The sequence below is a fragment of the Moschus berezovskii genome, chromosome 2 (assembly GCF_049115385.1).
Source record: "Moschus berezovskii isolate FMDL1 chromosome 2, NW_MosBer_1.0, whole genome shotgun sequence".
Lineage (NCBI taxonomy): Eukaryota > Metazoa > Chordata > Mammalia > Artiodactyla > Moschidae > Moschus > Moschus berezovskii.
The window spans coordinates 45,301,432-45,318,555 of NC_142461.1; the positions used below are offsets into that span (position 1 = coordinate 45,301,432).

Genomic DNA, 17,124 nt, shown 5'->3' on the forward strand with positions numbered 1-17,124 from the left:
ATGTAATACCAATGGTGATCACAAAGAAAATATCTATTGAATAAGCTGGGAGAAATATCAATAACCACAGATATGCAGATGATACCACCCTTATGGCAGAAAGTGAAGAGGAACTAAAAAGCCTCTTGATGAAAGTGAAAACAGGAGAGTGAAAACGTTGGCTTAAAGCTCAGAAAACTAAAGCTCATTCAGAAAACTAAGATGATGGCATCTGGTCCCATCATTTCATGGCAAATAGATGGGGCAACAGTGGAAACAGTGGCTGACTTTATTTTTCTGGGCTCCAAAATCAATGGAGATGGTGATTGCAGCCATGAAATTAAAAGATGCTTACTCCTTGGAAGGAAAGTTATGACCAACCTAGACAGCATATTAAAAAGCAGAGACATTACTTTGTCAACAAAGCTCTATCTAGTCAAGGCTATGGTTTTTCCATTAGTCATGTGTGGATGTGAGAGTTGGACTATAAAGAAAGCTGAGCACCAAAGAATTGATGCTTTTGAACTGTGGTGTTGGAAAACACTCTTGAGAGTCCCTTGGACTGCAAGGAGATTCAACCATTCCATCCTAAAGGAAATCAGTCCTGGGTGTTCATTGGAAGGACTGATGTTGAAGCTGAAACTCCAATATTTTGGCCACCTGATGGGAAGAGCTGACTCATTTGAAAAGACCCTGATGCTGGGAAAGATTGAAGGCAGGAGGAGAAGGGGATGACAGAGGATGAAATGGTTGGATAGCATCACCGACTCAATGGACATGAGTTTGGGTAAACTCCGGCAGTTGGTGATGGACAGGGAGGCCTGGAGTACTGTGGCTCATGGAGTCGCAAAGAGTCAGACATGACTGAGCAACTGAACTGAATATACAACAGAATATGACAAAGGAATTTAAACATTTCATACAAAATGACAGTTAAACACAAGGAAGACAGTAATTTAAGAAATGAGGCACAAAATCTTGTTTTAAGGCATAAAATAAACAATTAGCACAATAACAGAAATATTACTTTCAATGTAAATGGATTAAAGTTTCCAGTCAAAGACAGAGATTGGCAGAATTGACACAAACACATGATCCAACTATATATTATCTACTTGAGGTCCAAGGAAACAAACAAGTTGAAAGTGAAAGCAGAGAAAAAGATACTCTGCAAAGAATAACACAAAGAGAGCAGAGGTTGACATATGAATATCAGATGCAACATGCTTTAAGTCAAAAAAGGTTACAAGAGACAAGGACATTATATACTTTAAAAAGTGTAATATAATAAAGGTATATATGACATTATATATATAACAAGGGGCTTCCCTGATGGCTTAGTGAGTAAAGAATCCTCCTGCAAAGCAGGAAACACACGAGATATCCCTGAGTCGGGAAGATTTCCTGGAAAAGGAAATGGCAATCTGCTCCAGTATTCTTGCTTGGAAAATGTCATGGACAGAGGAGCCTGGTGGGCTACAGTCCAGAGTCACAAAGAGTCACACACAACGTAGCATGCAGGCACAGGCAATGTAACAAAGGTATAATACTAGCAAGAAGATATAGCAATTATAAATATTTACATATCTAATGACAGGTCATCAAAACACATGAAGCAAATACTGACAGAACTGAAGACAGAAATATAGTTCTCCCATAATACCTGGAGAATTAAATATCTCCTCCACAATAATGAAGTAAACCAACTAGACACAAGATAAGTAAAGAAACAGAGGATTTAATTAACACAGTAAACCACAGATCTAACAAATATACACAGATCACTCTAGCTAATAACAATAGAACATTATTCACAAGTGCACTTGGAACATTTTACAGGATAGACACTATGTTAGGTTACAAATTAAGTCTCAACAGATTTAAAATGGCAGATATTACACAAAGCATCTTCTCTAACCATAACAGGATGAAGTTGAAATCAAAAGGAAAACTGAAGAATTCTCAAAACTGTGAAAATTAACCAAAAGACTTTGAAACAATCAATGGATCAAAGAAGAAATCAAGAGGGAAATTAGAAAATACTTGAGATAAATGAATAGAAAAATATGACTTATGAAAACCTATGAGAGGTAGTGAAAGTGGTTCAAAGGAAAAATGTTACAGGTATAAGTGCTTACGCTAAAGAAAAGAAACCAACTGCTCAATTGCCTATCTTAAGGAATCAAGAAGAAAGAACAAACTAAACCCAAAACTAGCAGAAAGAATGAAATGATAAAGATCACAGTGGAGACAAAAAAATTCTTAAAAACAGAGAAAATTAATGAAACTAAAAATTAGTTCTTTGAAGATATCAAAAAGTTAACAAATCTTCAGTAAGATAGACAAAGAAAAAAAAAGAAGACAGATTATGAAAAGAAAGTGCGCACATTACTACTGATTCAGTTCAGTTCAGTTAAGTCGCTCAGTAGTGTCTGACTCATTGCGACCCCATGGATTGCAGCACGCCACGCATCCCTGTCCATCATCAACTCCCAGAGTTTACGCAAACTCATGTCCAATGAATCAGTGATGCCATCCAACCATCTCATCTTCTGTTGTCCCCTTCTCCTCTCACCTTCAATCTTTACCAGCATCAGGGTTTTTTCAAATGAGCCAGCTCTTCGCATCAGCTGACCAAAGTATTGGAGTTTTAGCTTCAACATCAGTCCATCCAATGAACATTCAGGACTGATTTCCTTTAGGATGGACAGGCTGGAATTCCTTGCAGTCCAAGGGACTCTCAAAAGTCTTCTCCAACACCACAGCTCAAAAGCATCAACTTTTCGGTGCTCAGTTTTTTTATACTTCAACTTTCACATCCATACATGACTATTGGAAAAACCGTAGCCTTCACGAGACGGACCTTTGTTGAGAAAGTAATGTCTCTGCTTTTTAATATGCTGTCTAGGTTGGTCATAACTTTACTTCCATCTGCAGTGATTTTGGAGCCCAAAAAAATAAAGTCTGCCACTGTTTCCACTGTTTCTCCATCTATTTGCCATGAAATGATGGGAACAGATGCCATAATCTTTGTTTTCTGAATATTGAGCTTTAAGCCAACTTTTTCACTCTCCTCTTTCACTTTCATTAAGAGGCTCTTTAGCTCTTCTTCACTTTCTGCCATAAGGGTGGTGTCATCTGCATATCTGAAGTTATTGATATTTCTCCCAGCAATCCTGATTCCAGCTTGTGCTTCTTCCAGCCCAGTGTTCCTCATGACGTACTCTGCATATAAGTTAAATAAGCAAGGTGACAATATACAGCCTTGACGTACTCCTTTTCCTAGTTGGAACCAGTCTGTTGTTCCATGTACAGTTCTAACTGTTGCTTCCTGACTTGCATTCAGATTTCTCAAGAGGCAGGTCAGGTGGTCTGGTATTCCCATCTCAAAGAATTTTCCACAGTCTAGCGTGATCCACACAGTCAAAGCATTTGGCATCATCAATAAAGCAAAACTAGATGTTTTCCTGGAACTTTCTTGCTTTTTCAATGATCCAATGGATGTTGGCAATTTGATCTCTGGTGCCTCTGCTTTTTCTAAAACCTGCTTGAACATCTGGAAGTTCACGGTTCATGTACTGTTGAAGCCTGGCTTGGAAAATTTTGAGCATTAGTTTGCTAGCGTGTGAGATGAGTACACTTGTTCATTCTTTGGCATTGCCTTTCTTTGGGATTGGAATGAAAACTGACCTTTTCCAGTCCTGTGGCCACTGCTGAGTTTTCCAAATTTGCTGGCATATTGAGTGCAGCACTTCCACAGCATCATCTTTCAGGATTTGAAATAGCTCAACTGGAATTCTATCACCTTTACTAGCTTTGTTCGTAGTGATGCTTCCTAAGGCCCACTTGACTTCACATTCCAAAATGTCTAGCTCTAGGTGAGTGATCCCATCATCATGATTATTTGGGTCGTGAACGTCTTTTTTGTATAGTTTTTCTGTGTATTCTTGCCACCTCTTCATAATCTCTGCTGCTTCTGTTAGGTCCATACCATTTCTGTCCTTAATTGAGCCCGTCTTTGCATGAAGTGTTCCCTTGGTATCTCTCATTTTCTTGAAGAGATCTCTAGTCTTTCCTGTTCTGTTGTTTTCCTCTATTTATTTGCACTGATTGCTGAGGAAGGCTTTCATATCTCTCCTTACTATTCTTCGGAACTCTGTATTCAAATGGGTATAACTTTCCTTTTCTCCTTTGCTTTTGGCTTCTCTTCTTTTCACAGCTATTTGTAAGGCCTCCTCAGAGAGCCATTTCGCTCTTTTGCATTTCTTTTTCTTGGGTATGGTCTTGGTCCCTGTCTCCTGTACAATGTCACAAACCTCCATCCATAGTTCATCAGACACTCTATCAGACCTAGTCCCTTAAATCTGTTTCTCACTTCCACTTTATAATCATAAGGGATTTGATTTAGGTCATACCTGAATGGTCTAGTGGTTTTCCGTACTTTCTTCAACTTAAGTCTGAATTTGGCAATAAGGAGTTCATGATCTGAGCCACAGTCAGCTCCTGGTCTTGTTTTTGCTGACTGTATAGAGCTTCTCCATCTTTGGCTGCGAAGAACATAATCAATCTGATTTCGGTGTTGACCATCTGGTGATGTCCATGTGTAGAGTCTTCTCTTGTGTTATTGGAAGAAGGTGTTTGCTATGACCAGTGCATTCTCTTGGAAGAACTCTATTAGCCTTTGCCCTGCTTCATTCCGTGCTCCAAGGCCAAATTTGCCTGTTACTCCAGGTGTTTCTTGACTTCCTACTTTTGCATTCCAGTCCCCTATAATGAAAAGGACATCATTTCTGGGTGTTAATTCTAGAAGGTTTTGTAGGTCTGCATAGAACCATTCAACTTCAGCTTCTTCAGCATTACTGGTCATGGCATAGACTTGGATTTCCATGATATTGAAAGGTTTGCCTTGGAAACGAACAGAGATCATTCTGTCGTTTTTGAGACTGCATCCAAGTACGGCATTTCAGACTCTTTTGTTGACTATGAGGGCTACTCCATTTCTTCTAAGGGATTCTTGCCCACAGTAGTAGATATAATGGTCATCTGAGTTAAATTCACCCATTCCAGTCCATTTTAGTTTGCTGATTCCTGGAATGTCGATATTTACTCTTGCCATCTCCTGTTTGATCACTTCCAATTTGCCTTGATTCATGGACCTAACATTCCAGGCTCCTATGCAATACTGCTCTTTACAGCATCAAACCTTGCTTCCATCGCCAGTCACATCCACAACTGGGTGTTGTTTTTGCTTTGGCTCTGTCTCTTCATTTTTTCTGGAGTTATTTCTCCACTGATCTCCAGTAGCATATTGGGCAGCTACCAACCTGGGGAATTCATCTTTCAGTGTCCTATCTTTTTGCCTTTTCATGCTGTTCATGCGTTTTTCAAGGCAGGAATACTGAAGTAGTTTGCCATTCCCTTCTCCAGTTGGGATTCCCTGGTGACTCAGATGGTAAAGCGTCTGCCCACAATGCAGGAGACCCAGGTTTGATCCCTGGTTCCGGAAGATCCCCTGGAGAAGGAAATGGCAACCTACTCCCATACTGCCTAGAAAATTCCATGGATGGAGGAGTCTGGTGGGCTACAGTCCATGGGGTCTCAAAGAGTTGGACACGACTGATTACAAAGAAATAAAAAGATATACAAAAAGATATATAGTACTGATTATAAAGAAATAAAAAGAATCATTACAGTATTATGAAGAACTGTACAACAGATTTAATAACATAGATGAAATGGAGAAATTCCTAGAAACACAAAACCTCCCAAGACTAAACCATGATGAAATAAATAATCTGAACAGATCATCAACTAATAAGGATACTGAATCAGCAATCAAAACTCTCAACAAAGAAGCCCTAGACCTGATGTTTTCACTAGCAAATTCTACAAAACACTTAAAGAAGAACTGATTCCAGTCCTTCTCACATCTTTCCAAAAAGTGAAGAAGAAACACTTTATAAATCATTATATGATACCAGTATTACCCTGATACCAAATCAGACAAGAGATTCCAAGAAAACTACAGACCAAAATCCTTATAAACATTAATGCAGAGATCCTCAACGAATGCCAGTAAAGAGAATTCAACAGCATATTAAAAGGATTATATACTATGACTAAGTGGAATTCATTCCTGGAATGCAAGGATGGTTCAACATATGAAACCTGACCAATGTAATAAGCTTCATCAACAGAATAAAGGGGAAAAAAATCCACATGATCATCTCAATTAAAAAGCATTTTAACTGCACAAAAAGCATTTGAGAAAATTCAACAATCTTTCCTGAGAACAACACTCACCAAATTAGAAATAGAAGGAAACTGTCTCGATGTAATAAAATCTATATACAATTTCATAAGAGGACAGTGAAAAGGTTGGCTTGAAGCTCAACATTCAGAAAACAAAGCTCATGGCATCTGGTCACATCACTTCATGGGAAATAGATGGAAAAACAGTGGAAACAGTGTCAGACTTTATTTTTTTGGGCTCCAAAATCACTGCAGATGCTGACTGCAGCCATGAAATTAAAAGATGCTTACTCCTTAGAAGGAAAGTTATGACCAACCTTGATAGTATATTAAAAAGCAGAGATATTGCTTTGCCAACAAAGGTCCATCTAGTCAAGGCAATGGTTTTTCCCATGGTCATGTATGGATGTGAGAGTTGGACTGTGAAGAAAGCTGATCGCCGAAGAATTGATGCTTTTGAACTGTGGTGTTGGAGAAGACTCTTGAGAGTCCCTTGGACTGCAAGGAGATCCAACCAGTCCATTCTAAGGGAGATCGATCCTGGGTGTTCATTGGAAGGACTGATGCTAAAGCTGAAACTCCAAGACTTTGGCCACCTCATGCGACGAGTTGACTCATTGGAAAAGACTCTGATGCTGGGAAAGGTTGGGGGCGGGAGGAGAAGGGGACGACAGAGAATGAGATCGCTGGATGGCATCACCGACTCTGTGGACATGAGTTTGAGTGAACTCCAGGAGTTGGTGATGGACAGGGAGGCCTGGCGTGCTGTGATTCATGGGGTCGCGGAGAGTCGGACACGACTGAGCGACTGAACTGAACTGAACTGATATATAATTTCACAGCAAATATCAGACTAATGGTAAAAGACTAAAAGTTTTTCCTCTAAGAACAAGAAGACAGATTTTAAGAAGCATATGATATTCCTAATCCAATGACTCTCAAATTTTTAGATGCAGATTAACATGGAATATGTGAAAAATCAAAATGCATGAGCTCTTTTAGATCCGAATTTCCATACATAAAGCTCAAACTCTGCATTTCTAGTAAGCTTCCCAATTGTTATTTATACACACCAAATTTAAGTACCATAGACCCAATCATCTATAAATCTGGAAATATAAGCTATGGAATAATTATACTTTCTTTGGTTAAAAAATAAAATGAAAGACTAGAAAAATACATTTTGCAAATGGCAATGTACAGTATAAAAATGTATATGTACATATTTACAGGTGAGGACCATAGAGAAAATACTAGTGCAATAAATTCTTAAGTAACAACTTGTCATTGTCTTAACTCTAAAGCAGTTATTCTTTTATCTTGGCTGACTCTCTCTACACAGGTATACTAAAAGTCTTTCCAATATAATAACAAACTACAAGCCTACTTCAAAAGCTGCACTCATCCTTAAAAGCTCCACATGAACAACAAACATCATTAATAACCAATAAATGCATTATTAGTTTGCTATTAATTGTTTAAAACAGATAACCAGTTTATTTGCACCAGATACCTGCAAAGAATAATGAAGAACTTGACAAGCAAAATTGACAAGGCTTGCTGTTCTTCTTCTAACCCATCAGCCACTTTCTGAACACACTGTAGAAGCTGGATCCTCAGAACCTGCAGAATATTATCAGGAAGCAGAGATATTCCGGGAGGCACATCATCCACCCTACATTAGAAAGGGAACAAAATAAGAAGTGTGTTTAAATACAGGATGAAAATCTCTGGCACTTTAAAGGAACTACATTTTCAGTTCGAGTCCTAAAGAAGCTCCTCTAGATCACATATTCTGTGCCTCCTCTCTGCAAGGTACCACCAAATGATTAGTGATATTTTAAAATATTATTAGAGCAGAGTGATTAGTAACACTTCAGAGGAAGCTTACTGAAAAGAGAGAAAAATATGCTATTTAGTATTCTCAACTGTGCTACTTTTAAAGAATATACTTAAAATATATATTAGTCCACCTTCTATTACTTAGAAATAAAATATGTGTCTATACCAATTCTAAAAGAAACAGTAACTAGCAAATAAAAAAGAAGTACCCAAAACTAGTTTAATATCTGTTAACTGCTTCACTAAATAAACAATATTCACCTACCTATAGGTTCCCTAAGCCATCTGATCAGAAGAGGGAGAGAAGATAACTAGCAAAAGGAAAGGAGAAAGAGATGAATGCAGAACTCCAAGCACAAACATCAACAGAAGACTCTTTTAAAGTGATATATTAATATTTTGTGACAAGTGGTTTCTGTGTAAAACTATTTGGTTCTACAGGGCAAAAACTAACACCAGATATAAGTGACTCCTTGCATGTGCCTCCCACATTAAAATCCCCTAGATTCAGTGTCTGAAGCCTGAATGCTAAATTCCACCTGTGTAACATAAAGTATTCATTTAATCTCATCTCTGAAGTTTCCTAATCTATGAAACTGTAATATCAGATATCTGCCCTATTTCACTGGGCTCTGAAACCAAGTCGTCAATGTGCATTTTCCACTTTAAAATAGGTGAAGAACTCTAAAAATGTAATGCATTTTAAATACACATTTCTAAAGTCTAAGAATCTTTTCATAAGTCACTATACTAATTTTATCTCTATTAGAAAATGCTCAAATCATAAAGAAGTACTGTGAAGAACTTATATGATTAAATGATAATTATACTTTATAACGGTCTCTTTTTCAGATAATGCTTAACATGAAGTATTAGTACTATTTTTACATTGGGTAAAAGGCATTCATTGTAGATAGAAAAATCTGAAGTACCTCAGCAGTAGTCACATAAACACATGATAAATATTAGCCTCTTCCTGAACCACCCTACAACATAAATTAATAGTCTTTTATAAAATAAATACAAGTCACAAATCAGACTACCAAGGCTGCCTAATTCTACAACTATGTTATAAAATATGCTTCGTTTTAGTCTGGGCTGATTCACTTGCAAATTTGGATTCTTTTTAATTCTCTCTTATTTACAGATAGCAAAAGAAACACTCATTTTTATACTCAGTTTTTTCTGAAGAGCTAAAAAAGGTGATTAGAGAAAACAGAGCAACTTCAAAATAACAAATATTTAAATAAAACTGATTTTCAAGACTAAGCAAAACTATTCCTCCTCACTTTTCCAAAAATGTAAGTCAGCAAGAAAGAAGACATCAGATTTCCCAATATTTCATTCTAGTTATTTAAAACTAGTTCCTTTTGTCCTTCGTTGTCCCTTTTTCTATTTACATATGTTTTTATTTTCCTAGGCAGAAAAAAATATCAGCTTCTAAAAGAGTAATCAAAAAAGATTAACTTAACTGACGCTCATAAAATTAGTTAAAACATAGTTTATAGTCCAAGTTGGAATTTTTGGCCTAATGTGATAACAATTTCAGAATTTAGAAGTATGTTCCCACCTCTAAGACTTCATTGCCATAATTCTAAGCTTCTTTTGCTGAAATTTCCCAAACTCCAGAAATCTTTTCCACTCCTCTGTTCGCCTACTCAATGTCTCCTGTAAACAGCTGCCAATTGTTCTAACACAGGAAAAAGTCCAGCTAAAATTTCAAGGCTTTGTAATCTGGTAAAAGCAACCCTTGCTTTGTATTATGAATTCTCTAACATGGAAATTTTATAAAGTCAGTATACTTTAAATGAGGATTATCTGTGAGCTGCTTTAAGATGACGACTAGTTTTATACATCTGACATATACTATTCACTTGAAAAATGGAAAATTTACTACTAGCTAAATCTAAATCCATATTCTGACAAAGATATGAAAAATAATTTTAAATAAACAAACTAAATCGCAAGTAAAAATGCTATTGGCATTCTTCATCTTACTTTAAATGTAGTGGCAATATAACTCTATGTACTGTTTTTAGAAATAACCTCTGAAGAAAGGTGACATTTATAACAGATGGATGATAACAAGTGCATCTTACAAAACACCAAGCATTCGAAGGCCAAAATCCTGACTCCATAAAAATTCTTACATTCATGATTTACAGTGAGCTCTAAGCTTTTATAATAAAAGCACTTCTAAGTATAAATGGTGGTTCACCTCCCTGGTGGCTCAGATGGTAAAGAATCTGCTTGCAATGAAGGAGACCCAGGTTCGATCCCTGGATCGGGAGGATCTCAAGGAGAAAGAAATAGCAACTCACTCCAGTATTCTTGCCTGGAAAATCCCATGGACAGAGGAGCCTGGCAGGCTACAGTCCATAGGGTCTTAAAGGGTTGGACACAACTGAGTAACTGAGCACGCATGCACGCACGCAATATAAACTAAAAGAACACTCTTGTGAGTAGAAATCAATAATACATAATCTTATTTTGAGTTAAAATTTAATACTGATTTTTTTCAGCCTTTATAAACTTGTAACAAATAATCTAATGGGGAAGAACTCTGAAATTGCATTTATAAACAATAAAGCACTTGTGCTTTCTGAGCATAACCACATCATTCCTTAAGTTCAATGCTTTGGTTCAAAAACTCAAATGATTTTCTTTCTCTGAATTATTACAATCACCTCTTAATGGGGCTTTTTGCCTTCAATCTCAACCATTCCCAATCCAACCTCCATAATGCCACCTAAATGACTTAAAAAAAAAAAAAAAACTTGATCATGATACTCTTTCACAAAAAATTCCTTACTAGAGTTTTGTATCTTCCATAACAAAAAATCAAAGTCCAAGAGGAGTGCATTCATGGCACTTCATGATCTAACTCCGATTTGATTCTCCAAATTCAACTCACCTGGTCTACACTCTCAGTGCCTACCTCTACCCCCAAACTGCAAACATTTTCCTTCCTGAAGATTTTTAATTTTCCAGATTCTCTTTCTTTGGGGGGGGGATGGGGGATAGCACAGCAGGTCACGCAGGATCTTTGTTCCCTGGAAACTAAGGCTCACACCCCCACCACCTTCAGGGGAAGCATGGGGCCTTAACCACTGAACGACCAGCGTGCTCACTCACATCTAACTCTTTGCAACCCCGTGGACTGTAGCCCACCAGGCTCCTCTATCCATGGAATTTTCCAGACAAGAATACTGGAGTCCAGGGGATCTTCCAACCCAGGTATGGAACTCCATCTCCTGCAACTCCTGCTTTGGCAGGCGCCTTCTTTACCACTGTGCCACCTGAGAAGCTAGGACCACCAGGGAAGTCCCAGTTCTCCAGATACTCTTTTTCATCATCAACCACCAGCCATTTCTCCCCTCCCCTCTCAATACATCTCTACAAATCGAGTTCCTTTTGTGGCTAAAATTATCTCCTCATTGCTCCAGCTTTTAACCACAGCCAACCTAACCTCTCCTGCCTAACAAGGATTAGGTCCACAAGATGACTTGAGATACAATACAAAGTTTATCGAGGAAGTGGGCCTGGGAACTGTGAGACTATGGAAATGGTGGCAGGCAGAGGAATGGGAGAAAATACTTGTACGTTCACTTAGACATTTCTTCAAGATTTTAATTTTTCCCCTATTTTATGATTTTCAAATCCAGTTTTTAAAAATCTGAAAACTTGACCTACTCCAAGGTGTTTTCCAGGGCCCTACTATAGGCCAGGAAAAATAAGTTTCAACTACAATGCCTGTCATATAACAAAGAAATTTTAGGCAAAAGAACGGAGTGACACACCATGGACCCTTAGATAGTTTCAAAACAGGGGTTGGTCATATCTGAATGACTCACCCCCCAACTTTCTGAGAGGAGAGAGGAAGTACAGACTAAGGTCAATCGAACAGTCAACGATGTAATAAGACCCAACAAAACTCTGGAAAACCAAAGCTCAAAGAGCTTCCTTCTTTGAACATGCTGATGTTCAGGGATAGCAACACACCCTGACCCCACAGGGAGACAGTAAGAAGCCCTGCATCCAGGCCCTCCCAGACCCTAGCCCTGTTCCTATGTGTATCCTTCATAATAATACTATAATCCTAAATATAGGACTTTCAGTGAGATTTCTAAGTCACTGTAGCAAACTACTGAACATGAGGGAGTCATGACAACCTCCAAATGTATAGCCCGTTGGTCAGAACTGTCAAGGTCTCCCTAGACTTGCTAATAATGTCTGAAGTGAGGACAGTCTCGCAGAGGACTTTGCCCTTAACTCGTGGCATATAGCACTAACTGTGGGTAATATCAGAACTGAAACGAACTGCAGGACACTCAGTTGCCCGTGCCTTAACAAAGCAAAGAAGAGGCTTCTAGAAGTCAAATTTAGTATCAGCAAGAAAGATGACTGTGATCAATCAGAAATGTCTGCTAGGAAAGCAGGGTTATGCAGGAGGGGCATGTGTGTCATATAACTGCCATCCTTTTAATATGTCATCAATGAGGTTTTTATAACAAGAATTAACAAATTCACCCAAGGGTAGGAAAGTAAGTGTTTCTACATACCTGGTAGGCAGCTTTTCAAAGTCAACATCTAAGAATTGTTCATAGCTAGAAACAAAACTGTCCAACCACAGCTTCAGGTAATCTGGATCTTTCTGAAATAAGAAAATCATTGTAATATTAAGTATGTCAAGAGTCTTTTTTTAAAAAAAGGTTTAACTCCTATTGAGCAAATATAAACTGATAATCTAAAGAAGTAATAATATGAAATCTCTAAATGATACTCAGGAAGACACAGGAGCTGTTTTAAAATGTGTATTAAGTATAATGAACTCATGTGACTCACACAAAGAGCTACGGTCTTAACAATACTCTGTAAGATTCTACACAATTTGCCCTCTCCTAACTCTGTGATCTTACCCACTATCACCCTGTACTATACTGGCTTCCTGACTATTAATGGGACAAGCCAGACATGTTCCCATCTGAGGCCTTTGCAATGGCTGTTTTCTCTATCTAGAACACGCCTCCCAGATAGCTGAATGGCTAACCCCTGCTTCTTCTTCAAGGCATTCTTTAAATGGCTTATTCTCAACAAAGCCAAATTTTACTACCCTTTCTTAAAATTAGAAGCCTTCTGACCATGTCTTCCTAAAATTACAAGCCTTACAAGCCAACATTTACCTTATACGCTATTCTGTTGTCCCACTTCATGGTGCTTTCTCACCTTCTCACATACTCTAGAATTTATTCATTACCTGTCAGTTCCCCTACACTGTGGACTTCACAATCATAGGGCCTATCTAAAGGCTCACCACAAGTGACTATTCTGTTTACTAACGGATACCAAGTGCCTGAAACAGTTCCTGGCACTCAACAAATACTTGACCAGTGAATTAATGAAAAACATAAAAAACATAAAATAAAATTGGAGATGGGTCATTAACCTAAACATAAGAACTAAAAGATCTTCTAAAAGAAAATATAGGAGAATACCTTTCCAACTTTGGGGCACACAAAGATCTCTCAGCTTGGACACAAAAATCACAAACCAGAAAAAGAAAAAAATAATAATTGCTCTTATTCAAAATTTAAAACTTCTGTTTATTAGAACACAACATTAAGAAAAGGAGAAGGCAAGCCATATATCAGCTGAAAATATTCTCAGTACATATATGTGACAAAAGACTTGTATCGAGAATATAAAAAGAACTCCGATGAATCAATGTAGAAAGGACAACTCAATTTAAAGACAGGCAAAAGGTTCAGATGTTTCACAAAAGAAAATACACAAATGGCCAAGCATGCAAAAACATTTACAATGTCACTAGTTATCCAGGGAAATGCAAATTAAAATGAAATGGAATATCATCACACACCCACTGCTGCTGCTGCTGCTGCTGCTGCTGCTAAGTCACTTCAGTCGTGTCCGACTCTGTGTGACCCCATAGACGGAAGCCCACCACGCTCCCCTGTCCCTGGGATTCTCCAGGCAAGAACACTGGAGTGGGTTGCCATTTCCTTCTCCAATGTGTGAAAGCGAAAAGTGAAAGCGAAGTAGCTCAGTCGTGTCTGACCCTACTAGAAAGGCTAAAATTTAAAAGACTGTCCATAACAAGTATCGGTAAAAACGTGGAATAACTGGAACTCACATTTCTGGTGGGAGTATAAAATGGTACAATCACTTGGAAAATAGTTTAGCAGTTTCTTTTATCTATAAAATTTAATAAATGGTACAAAGCACAATGCCATAAACATTAACAATTAAAATATCACCAAATGAAAAAAATACTATAGAATACACAGTTGCAAAAAGCTACATTAAGTTATTTTACAACTGCCTCAAGCTGCAATTCCGTCTATGGGGTCACACAGAGTCGGACACGACTAAAGTGACTTAGCAGCAGCAAGCTGCAAAAAGAAAAAAAAACCCAATGCCTTACCTAAGTTATCCCTCTCTCAAAATAATGCCATTTATATTATAAACCACGAACTCCCCATCAAAAAACAGGAACTGCTTTTGTTAATTCATATATATTTATATATGACTATCACTTTGCTATACACCTGAAACAAACACAACACTATAAATAAAATATAGTACAATATAACATAAAAATAAGTAACAGATCTTTGGGGCTTTACACTGAGTTAGAGTTCCTATCAGAGGGATAACAGCACCACAGCCGCACTGAATCCTCATGAAGGAGGCACACGAATGACTGGGTTACAAGAGTTACAGGAATGAGAGCTGCTCACTTCCCAGAAACTACAGCTCACAGGAAACCAACAAAGGCACCAGATACAGACCATTCACTTATGAATGTGTAAAACTCAAAAAAGTCCACATCACTCCCACAACATGTCAAAAGCGCCCCAGAATCCACACACCACCAACCCTCTCATGGTTCTGGCCAAATTACATACACCAGCCCACAACAAATGGCAAAATCTGCAACTCCGTTCAAAGCCCTAAAAAATTACTTGAGAATAATTTCTTGTATTTCTATGCCACCTTTATAGTTCTGGTTTCTCATTTCTTAATTAGTAAATTCAGCGTGCAGGTTCTATCCCAGGCTAATTTATACACTTCCGGAAGAAATGGCCTCTTAAATCCACAGAGTGTTGAGGTGGGGAGCCCCCAACCACGTCAGATTCGTTTCACGTATGATAATATACATGTTTCAATCCACTCTCCCAAATTATCCCACCCTCGCCCTCTCCCACAGAGTCCAAAAGACTGCTCCACACATCCAAGTCTCTGCTGTTGTCTCGTATACAGGGTTATCGTTATCCTCTTGCTATATTCCATATACATGTGTTAATATACTGTATTGGTGTTTTTGTTTCTGGCTTACTTCGCTTTGTATAATAGGCTCCAGTTTCGTCCACCTCATTAGAACTAATTCAAATGTATTCTTTTTAATCGCTGAGTAGTACTCCATTGTGTAAATGTTCCACAGCTTTCTTATCCATTCATCTGCAGATGGACATCTAGGTTGCTTCCATGTCCTGGCTATTATAAACAGTGCTGCGATGAACATTGGGGTACATGTGTCTCTTTCAATTCTGGTTTCCTTGGTGTGCATGCCCAGGAATGGGACTGCTGGGTCGTATGGCAGTTCTATTTCCAGTTTTTTAAGGAATCTCCACACTGTTCTCCATAGTGGCTGTACTAGTTTGCATTCCCACCAACAGTGTAAGAGCAGTTTCTTTTAAACATAAATTTACCACATGGCCCAGTCATTCCTCTCAAGAGAAAAAAAACAAAAGAAAAAAAACGCTTGTACCAAAATGTTCATAGAAGATTTATTTTTAATATCCCTAAGCTGGAAATAAACCAAAATTCCATCAACAGGTTAACTCATAAATTGTGGTATAGTCACACAATGGAATGCCAGCTTGCAATAACAATGCATAAACTACTGATATGACAACAATTAGAAATTTCAAAAACATGCTGAGCAACATGCCAGGCATTAAAGCATATTGAAACTGTGATTTCAATTATAAAAGTTCTAGAGCAGCCTAAGGTGACAGAAATTAGATTATTGAATGTCTTTCAGAGGACTGACTACAAAAGGGCACAGAGGAAATCTTCCCAGGTTAATAGAAATTTTCTATTTGTTTTACTAGGCAGTAGTTACACAAATGTCTGCCTGCACCAAAACTCATCAAATTTGACACTTAAAATCTGTACATTTTGTGGTAAGTTATATTTCAAAGATGATTTGAAAAAAACCATGATTTCTCATAAATTCTTTTAAATATAGATTGTATCATTAAAAATGATGCTCAAAATGTTTCCTTCATGTTCTTAACACTTTTTTACTCCAATTTCAACATGACCCTCAGGAGTCTTATTTATCATTGGTTAGGCACTGCTCTTGGATAACGAGAACTCAAGTAATTTATTTCCCTAAAATAAAAGCATTACACACAAATGAGAATTCCTAAAAGAATGTTCCCAGAATATGCAGACAGCTGAACTTTTGTATATTTGCTTTTTCTATTAATACACTGTTCCAAAATAAGATCATAAGTTGTTATAATCCACATCATCACTGAGAAGATGGAAATATTTCAGAAAAAGAACTACCTCTTGTGAGAAATTTTCCCAAGGATTTCATTAATTGTTTTTTTCATTTCCAGTCAGTACATCATCCATTCATTCATACATTCAGGATAAGACTCCAGAAATACAAGTAGCTGAAGCTTGCCTCTATTAAGAAATTCCTTCTTAAGAGAGAAGTTTTAATAAACTGTGTAAAAGTTCAACACAAAACAGTCTCATAATGCCATAAAGAATTAATGTATTTCTCCTTATAGATTATTTAGAAACTCTACAGTATCTGGTTCAAAGTCTGAAAGTCAAGGCTATCAAGTGTTTGGTAAGTACAGAGTTCTCTTAGGAAGTTGAACAACTAACTATAAGGAAAGAAATTGTATTTAAACCTGGAAATGTTTTACTTGGTAAGAAGTGGAGCAGTTACAATCTTTTCAGATTCTGCAACGTACCCAGTACTATTGTCATTTAGTCACTAAGTTGTAT

The 17,124-nt window shown here is 37.6% G+C and overlaps 1 protein-coding gene across 7 annotated transcripts in view; it reads right to left on the bottom strand.

Annotated features, from left to right (window-relative positions):
* NBEAL1 (neurobeachin like 1) overlaps window positions 1-17,124 on the bottom strand; it is a 165,186-nt gene that overhangs the window by 129,268 nt on the left and 18,794 nt on the right. For 6 of the 7 annotated variants that reach the window (XM_055398718.2, XM_055398716.2, XM_055398714.2 and 3 more), the window contains 2 exons: window positions 12,636-12,727; window positions 7,745-7,906 (listed from right to left, as the gene is read on the bottom strand). In XM_055398718.2, coding sequence (XP_055254693.2) covers window positions 7,745-7,906; window positions 12,636-12,727 — 254 coding nt within the window. Of the gene's footprint in view, window positions 1-7,744; window positions 7,907-8,338; window positions 8,523-12,635; window positions 12,728-17,124 lie in introns of those variants that run through there. The other variant, XM_055398719.2, reaches the window with a different exon arrangement.